This window comes from Rhagoletis pomonella, unplaced genomic scaffold (genome assembly GCF_013731165.1).
Source record: "Rhagoletis pomonella isolate Grant_MI unplaced genomic scaffold, Rhpom_1.0 Rhpom_scaffold_00010, whole genome shotgun sequence".
NCBI lineage: Eukaryota > Metazoa > Arthropoda > Insecta > Diptera > Tephritidae > Rhagoletis > Rhagoletis pomonella.
This window is the reverse complement of record NW_023458564.1, coordinates 2,121,032-2,130,431: the sequence shown is the minus strand read 5'-3', so window position 1 is coordinate 2,130,431 and position 9,400 is coordinate 2,121,032. Positions and strand designations below refer to the sequence as shown.

General features: G+C 32.6%; 1 protein-coding gene across 1 annotated transcript; it reads right to left on the bottom strand.

The window, feature by feature from the left end:
- Positions 1–3,226: 3,226 nt before the first annotated feature.
- LOC118745940 (putative mediator of RNA polymerase II transcription subunit 21) lies at positions 3,227–9,022 on the bottom strand. Its single transcript, XM_036479607.1, has one exon. It carries the CDS (start codon positions 7,087–7,089, stop codon positions 6,733–6,735), a length of 357 nt encoding a protein of 118 aa, XP_036335500.1. The 5' UTR covers positions 7,090–9,022; the 3' UTR covers positions 3,227–6,732.
- Positions 9,023–9,400: the final 378 nt, after the last annotated feature.

The window sequence follows — 9,400 nt, the reverse complement described above, 5'->3', positions numbered from 1 at the left end:
CAATAAAAAAAAAAATCATTTGTCGACTTTTAAATACTGTATAATTTATTTTACACATTTAATATAATTCGTTATTTTAGTTTGATTTAATTTTTTTCATTTTGTGCTAGTTAATTTTTTAAATATTACATTACATATTATCAATAATCGTTACACTAATTATGATTAACTTTGCATTTTGATTGTGGTTATTGAAGATATTTGTTAATTTTAATTATTTATATATATATTTTTTTTTGTCTTGTGCTACATTTGCCACACATTTGCTTTTGGCTTGATTTTATATATATTTCAGACTACGGTTTTTACATACATTATTTGTATCTACATATACTTATGTAACAATATGAGGATAATTCAATTTGCTGGATATTCGATTTAAATTATAAAAACCTTGCGATTGCTTTTGCTGTTCAGTACATTTTTTTCCAGTTTTGTTTTTGTTTATACTCGTAATACATAAATTCGTACAATTCGATGTGATTAACTTGTTAAATAAAAAAATACATACAAATGTAAATGTTACGTGTTTGGTTTATTACGAGTTCTTTGCAACAGCTGAGTGGCTAAAATAAATGCTTTTTTCTCATAAATATGTATATTAGTTTAAGATTTGATTTTAACTTACAAATCTTACATAAATATAACTATTAGTTAGTTACATAGTTTTGTATATTCGCTACATAAGAATTTATACATATCAGAATAGTTAGGTATGTGTGTTTGCATAGTATTGTTTACGTACAGCTGCATGAAATTATTAAATATTTAATTTTTATTTTATTTGTTGGCACACACTGCAGTCACCGTTTGGACCGTGAATGACTTCACTCTATTGCGTAAATCTAAACATTAAGAGTTTTTTAAATGTGTATGTATGCAATCAGACATAATTTATTTTATTGTTTTGAAAATAGATCTACTACATAATATATTAATCGGTGTTTGGCAGAGTTTTTTCTATTTAATATCTTTTCGATATTTGGTCTTTTAATTTAGTTAATTTATTTTTGTGTTGTTTTTTTTTTTGGTAATGCTGCTAACTCAGTGGGTACAAAAATTAATACGAGATCTCCAGAGAACACATATAAAAATTAAAAAAAAAATAATTATTGGTATGTTGACTTATTTAAGAACGTGTCGAAGCTGCTTCCTTTTAGCTGTTCCTCCACTAAAGTGGCTGATTGATGTTTGCAATTGATGTTTATAACTTTCCAACATCGCTAAATGGTCGATTCATCGACGACAGTTTGAGCGATGTTTAAAACATCGACTTTACTGTGATTCTCAGACTTGGTTTGGATTCAAATATACATTATTTTTCTAAACAAATTTGATTTTTATTATTCCTTTTTTTGGTGAAACTTTCAGAAACTAAAAATTTTGCTTCCAGTATTGAGAACGCTAACTTAATCTTTAAAAAGGATCGACCCTCCGTTAGAATTTCAACAAAATCAGGCTTTGTAACTTAAGCTCCTAGCGACCTTGGAATGGAACTGTTTGTGTGGCCGAAAATTCAAAAGAAAATTTTCCAAGTTCTCAGGCAATATTTCCCATATTTAGGTGGGGAAGGAATTTATTGGCATTCAAGCATTTTCACGAAACACTTGAATGTTTTGCAGGTGTCAATACTACACCAACGGCTCTTATGAGTTTTATTCTATACTAACATTCCTGGACTATTTTTGAAGAGGTGCGTGTGGTTTGAAAAGTATTTAGCACCTTGGCTGGCATTGCAGGCCGTAATTTTATGTCCACACCACCATTCGTCAATTGTCCAGGCTGCTAGTTACAGTATTGCAAAGATTTCCGACATCAATTTGTATGTAAGTGTGAATTTATGTCACTGAATCACAGAGACTGCAATTGTTGGGATTGAATATAATTAAGTTTTCCTTTATATTCAACTCGAAGTTAGCCAATTGTACAGCATCGGAAACAATCGATATATCGATGTTTTGCTGGCGATATATTTTTGGATCGATGTTTATCTCTCCGATGTAACTAAACATCGATGTATCGATGTTAGTCCCGAAAATGCGCATCTCAACCGACTATTACCTTTTAATCAACCCTGAACACTTTGACTATTTTTTATTTGCAAAGGCTAATTTTTCTGTATAGCTTCTTTTCGATTTTCTAGGCGAACATTTGACACAGAAAAAAGTTCTTTCTGGCCAGCAGTGCTTTTTTTCTTTAATATGGTACCATGAGCAACGATCCCTACTTTTTCCATCACAAGTTTATTTAGTACTATCTGAGCAAAGCTTTAATGAAACCCTAAGAGCACTAATTGGGATTTCTACTACAAGAATGTGTGTTCAACTCTCCCACTGTCACCTGTAGGGAACTCAACTCTTTCCAAAAACGCGCTACACAAACCAATTGAAATTGAATAGAGTTTGCATCCTTCTGTGATGACGTTAGGTGGTACCATGTATCACTCAGAATCAGGCGCGTGCTTGCGAGGAATCCTGATCTGTTGGGACATTTGAGGGAGAGGAAGATGTCGTGGAGGCCTTATGTTGAGTAAAAAAGAGTACAGATGGTAACAGTCGCTCTCTTCTGCATCAGGAGTTGGAGCCCTCCTCCTAAGATAATTTTCTTACACTATGAACAGATTGCAATATTTTATTTTTTTCTAGCCAAGGCGTACAAGTCACTTAGAAATTCCGCCCATCACCACTGATGCTGCAATTAAAAATCAGCAGTTTTGGGTAAGCTTCTTCAACACACCTAAGAATCTTTAAAATTTATATAAATATTTTGAAAACGAACTTCAAACTTCAAACTTAGATAAACATACATAACGGGAATAGCAGCATAATCACTTTTTTCATACAAATCATTTTGATAATTAGATAGTAGATCTTAAGATTTTTTTTAATTTTTTTTGCACACAGTAATCACTTCATTACACTCGTACTTTTGATTATTTATTACTATGTATTTTAAGTTTTTGAATAATTTGTGTTAGTTTTTGTTGTCTTAATTTATTAAATATTATTAGTTAAAAAATACAAATTTTCTCACAAAACTACATATTTTACTTTAGTAATCTGAGTGTTTTTTGTTTTAAATATTATATTACATATTTTTGTTTCACTACCTAAAATTTTGCTTTTAAAAACTGTTTCTTCTGACTTAAATCTATTTAATTTTAGATTTTAAATTTGTATTTTGTTTCATAAATTTTGAATTTGGCACATGGTTTCCGAAATGTTTTATTTTTTTTACAATAAAATGTTTATAAAAAAAGTAAACCATTTTATTCTTAAAATTTTTGTATTTTTTTCCATTCAACTGAAACATAGCGGTTCCGCTGTAGTTCCCATTCGTTTTTAAATTTACACCGTAGTTTCGTTATTCAACTTCACAATTTTTGTAATCAATTTTAAAACTAAATATGTACTTATCAAAATTTTAAGTGTAAACATTGGCTTGCATGAACACGTCTTTAAATAAATGCGAACATGTTAATACTGTTTTTTTTTGTTCTTAAATTTTATCAGCTTTGATTGGTAATTTCGCTCAAAGATGTTTACATCCGTATCTTACAAAAATACTAATCACACAAAATGTGTACATATTTATGTATGTATTTATGATAGTTGCTTTTGTACATTATAAAGTATACATTTTTTAATTTTCTCAATTCTTTAGCTGCAATTAACAAAAATTAATATCAATACACTTTCGTAATGGACTAGCATAGAAAAATAAATAATATACATACATGCATACATATCCACAACTGTTTCTAAAGAGAAATTCCTCTCCATACTTTTATGCTAAAAAAATGTAGTAGTGTATCAAATACTATTTTAACCTACGAACATTAGTTGAAATCATTATAATTTTTTTCTATGTAAATAGCAGTATAATTCTATAGTTGCCAGTAATATCGTTGTTATAAACACGAGTTTCCGTTACGCATTGAAATGACAAAATGAGGTGGCATGTGGCGGCAGACTTAAAGACTTTTGTATTTAATATCGTTTGGCATTATGACTTTTTGTCATTCAACGCCTAGTGGAAATCCGGTATTACTTAATATTTAAAAATATTAGTCTGCCCCATGTAATCAATTATTGCAAGAGTGTTTACATCTTCAGCTATTGCGTTTCTGAATCAGACAGTTGTAATTATTTCAAATAATATTCAAAGTTTCTGCTATAATTAAGTATTTTACAGATTTTTGGATGACTTATTAATCCGATTATTCAAATTAATGCATATCTACAATATTTGTAAATTTATTACACTCTTTTTTTATGAGTAAATATAAAAAGTTGGCTTTGAAGTATTCCATTTAAAAATATATTTACATAGGTTGACAGAATGTATCCGTTTCATTGTATCTAAAATATAAAACTTCCGCTAAACTCTTTTAAATAAAATTGATTGAGTTGGGTAAATTCGATTCGATCAGCCGCACTATTTCCAATTAGTACTTGTCAGTTACTCAAAGAAAATATAACTGGACCCATAACTACTTGGTTACGAATAAAAGAGTGGTATTTTTTTCCATGCAGTTGGTCATTTTACAGAAGTAGTTATGGTAGTTACGGCCTGATCTGAAATCTAAGAAAATATCAGCCTCCCTTATTAAGTTTCCGAAAAAAAGAATTGTGCGAAAATAACTTTAATTGTTTTGTATGGGTTACAACTGAGTGCAATGGGAGGTTCTTAAGTTTTCAACTAACCCCTTACAAATAAAAAAAATCAAAGATTGAGTGATACTAGGGACTGCGCCGAAGTAAATTGTTCGTCATACTTCATAAAATGTGCCATATTGTATCGCGGAAATATTCAAGTTAAGTTTTTGTGTCATACTAAATAATGATGTCCTCTCTTTATATTAGAAATTTATTTAATGCGAGTATTGGAATTGCGAGAAAATATAATTTCGATTTTTCAGAGGCAACCCTATTGGACTTTTAATAAATTACCTGAGAGGTGAGTGTTACCGCAAAAAAAGCGCACGGGCTGTTAAATGGTTTAAAGCCGACCTACATACATATTGATCGAAAAAAAAGTTCCGGTTCATGGAAAAGATTACTGGATCACGAAAAAGCAAATGAAATTTTGACCACACTAACGAAGGATGAAAACATTTCAGGCAAGCTATGTACAAAGTTACATAGCTTCTTAGAATCATTTTTGCGTAGTACTAAATAGGACCACGATATCAGCCGACATGGTACTCATTTAAAGAATCGCTGTAAAAAAATCGGGTACCCATTAATGTCGAAACACAAAGACTCGATACTCAAAATATCGTTACCAAATTCCCAACATAAAATAGCAGGTTTAATTACCAAAACCAATTGCGACCCGCAGCCTATTTCATATAAAATATCAAATGATTTTGAAGCACGAGGTGTGTTACTACTGAGAAATTCTAAAATATTTGATAAATCAATGATTATCGAAGAAGTTTTAAGATAATTTAGTTTTATTAAAAAATTGTCTAAATCCTTTTTAGTTCCGTATTCGGTTGCCATAAATATGGTCACTGTGTTTATGGCACATTTCTCAAAATATTAAATATTCACATATTCGTATATTTAAATTTGTTTTTTTTTTTACTCTTTTACAAACAAGACATTTTAGTAATACGTCCAACTTCACTAAACTTAAAGCTATGTACATCGGAACTCTTATATTTACCTATGCATGTAACTGAAAACATTGTACATATATAATATTTGGTAAGTTCAAAGCCAACTTTTTTCCGAAACCATTGAAACATTTTAACAATTTACACTGAAAATACATATAGTTTACAGTTATTTACAATCAAAGATATTTTCGGTTTCATTTGATAGTAGTTTAAACTTATTTTAATAGTTTTTTTTTTCACACCCTCTAGACCATTATGAAAACTTACCTTTCTTTAATAATGTTTTAAATTTATATAAAAAATTTACATACAAAGATGCATAAAAATATGTAACTTCGAGTTTACATACATATGTACCCATATACAACCTTGGGTTGATTTTGTTCGTTAACTTAGTAGTAATTTAACATCGGAGAACATACAACTAGCAATAAATTTTGGGTAGGTGGTGGGGAAATAGTGGTTTAGAGAGTCTGGTTTAGCATTCATGGAGTTTGGGAATGAAGTTGGCATGCACAAAGTAAACTTATATATTTTATTTAACGCATTTATAAGTGGATGAAATATTTTTATTATACATAAGTTAAGTACAATAAATGGGATTGGATTAGGTGTGTGTGCGTGTGTATGCTTGCTTTTAAGTATCGTACAAATTTTGATTGATTGTCCAAAAGTTTAAATTCATCTGTATTCCATTGTGAGTAAATATGTATGCGGAAGGTTGATATACATACAAAACAAAGTAGAGGGCAAGTAATTTTGTGGGGGGCAGAGGTTCAATCTAAGTAAGTTAGGTTGTGGCCACATGGGAGCTTGAGGGTATGCACTATTTGTAGGTTATATAAAACAACAACACCAACATTCACATTCTCACTTTCACAGATACATACTCTAGAAATAAACTATCGCTTGTTCATACTTATCTCCGCTCAAAACTAAGTATCCCCACAAAATAAATTCACTAAACGCCAACAATTTACACTCATTTTCACTAAACTATATAATTCGTTTACCGTTAATAGAGCAGCAAACCCCGTTTATCTATGTGTGGCAGCTTATGTATGTAACTTGCCACGACACTTTTAAAACTGCTGCAACATCTAATCTCACACTGATATCGAATAATCAGATTTTTCACTCAACAATTTTTGTTGTGATGGTGCAGGCGAGTGTTGTTGTTGTCGCGCCGGCTGTTGTTGCTGTTGCTGTTGCGGATGTGACTGCGTTTGTGGTTGCCCCTTTTGTGATTGTTGGGGTGGACAGCGCGTATCTTGCTGTTGCTGTTGTTGTTGTTGTTGTTGTTGTTGCTGTTGCAGCTGTGAAGTAGTCGACGACGGTCTCGACCACAATGTCGAGCGCATACCCAACTTGAGTTTCTTTAAAGTGTCCACATCGCACTCCACCTCGGACAACTCAATGCGCTCCGTTTCGATGGGCAACTGATGGAAGCCACTGCTGGGCATTACGGTGCATTCAGCCTGCAACTGCAACGGATGCAGGGTTCGTATGCCGCCAGCTCTGTTGACAGCAGTTTTTTTGTGTGTGTTTTTTTTTTATTCGTCGTTTTGTTATATCGTTGTAGTTGTTGTTGTTGTTGTTGTTGTTGGTAAGTGCATGTTAGTTGAAGGAGGAAAATTTTAGGGGATTACATACTATTACATTCGGTCTCATGCAGCAAGCAAAGTTACAAATGTAACCTTCATATATAGGTATGTGTGTGTTTGTGTGAATGTGTGTTTGTTTTATTTAATTTGCTTGTTACCGTTATTTATTAAAAATTACTAATCAAGCTTTAAGTGCTACTACATATGACCTTATAAATTTGTGACATCGTTGCTGTTGCTGTTAATTTCTAAGGCTTGGGGTTAATCTTTTACTTGTACATACGTATGTTTTCTTAATAACGTAAACACTATTGGCGAGTATAAAACCAATGCGCTTAGGTGAGTATGAACGTGAAGTACTAAGTAAGTAGTAATATGACCGTAAAATGGTGAACACGAATTTAAAAATATAGCTTCTCAAGCGGTAATTAAGTAAGATTTATACACAGACCAACTGAAAAACCTCCACACTACCAAAACTAGAAGATTGGTAGAATTCGCTTAGACGCTCAAGCTAACTACTGGATTGAAGTTTGGTATGTCGAAAAATCTATACAGAACCATTCATAAGGACAGTTAACGCCTTTTAAAAACTAATTACTTAAATTTTTTGTCATTAAGTTATTTCTGTACGGAAGCTTTAGAAAAAAATACAAAATTATTAATTTTTAAACTTTCAATTTATTTACAAAAGGGCTTAAACCTATCTCAGATGTTCTTAAAGTAAGAAAATAAAAAAACTGCACTTCATAAGTTTAATATTAACAAACCGAAATTTTTATTGAAAGGGAACACATTTTTCATCGTTTCTGAAAAAATATTTAAAAACAAAAATAAACACATTTCTGTCAAGGAAGGGCTCGTTGCGTTGTAAAGCACTTATGTATCTGAGTTTGCCTGAAAGCTCGCTGAAAGCTGATCCTTAAAAAGCGGCGCCGAGGCGACCGAAGCTGTTTCAAGCTTTCAAATTGCTGTTGCTGTCTGGAAGTTCCTATACAGGGATGATTTTCCTAAACTATTATCGCTTCCCTAAAATTTCTAAAGTTAAGCTAAAGGCCAGATTGTCCCCAAACATGCTTAGTTCAAACATTTTCGAGTTTTTGTGGAACGACACTATATCCAACCCGAGGACTGAATATCAACACGCTATTAAAGGTGCCCATAAAACGTGTGGACTTGAGTTTAAGTAGAACTTCGCAGAGATAAAATACAACTTGATTGACACCGAACAGTGTTTGTTTTACTTAATCGCGGAGAAGAGCTGATTATTACTAAAACCATTTCTATTTTGAATTTGTATAAAATAAATTAGTAAGTTTCACATTCACACACACACATACACATCATACCGCTTTTTTAAAACCGGAATCCTTTAAAAACAAAAAAAAATCTTATCCCAGCAGTGTCATAGTGCTTTAAATCTTACTACTTATAGAACACATTATATAAAGCATGGTCATATTATTAGGCTTAATCTATCCCATCTTAATGCTTGGTCAATCTGACTGCATATTTTCTTTTCACCCAAAACATACCCCATCACATACAATAAAAGTAAATCTATCTACATCATATCTACTAATCTACCAAACCAAAGACACGCGCGTATTCCCATTTAATACAAGTCCACTTTAAGTTCGACACCCTCCACGCCCTCCAACCCCTCCATCCACTAATCTCATGTTTGGTCTATGGGATCCATATAGGTGCAGGATATTTCACTATCATAGCCCAGACTACTCATCAGGCTACCCCTATCGAGGTCTATACCACCCCCATTGGCCGTATCCTATTTGGGCAGTGTTGTTGCCGAAAAGAATTTCGACGACAAGGGAGCAGTAGATGGATTGAGTATGGTGCCAACACTGTCGCCACTCACATTTGCATTCGCCACCGAGGCGGGCACCGTTTTATGGGGTATGGGTCGGAATTGTGATGATGGCATGCAAGTGACGGGGCCAACAGATGCAATGGGATTATTACAACTACTATCTAAGAGGTCTGTGGTTGAATCAGGTTGACTGAGTTGAGTTGTGGGATGTGGGGCGCCGAGCAAATTGTGATGTTGTGGATGATGTGCTAATTTGGGTGTTATCAATAGGGGTTGTTGCTGTGATAGTTTATTTTTATTGGAGGTGGCGATGCTACTGCTACAACTACTAATGTTAGT

Excerpts from the sequence above, each read along its gene's own strand:
- LOC118745940 (XM_036479607.1), bottom strand. The coding sequence starts at position 7,089 with ATGCCCAGCAGTGGCTTCCATCAGTTGCCCATCGAAACGGAGCGCATT.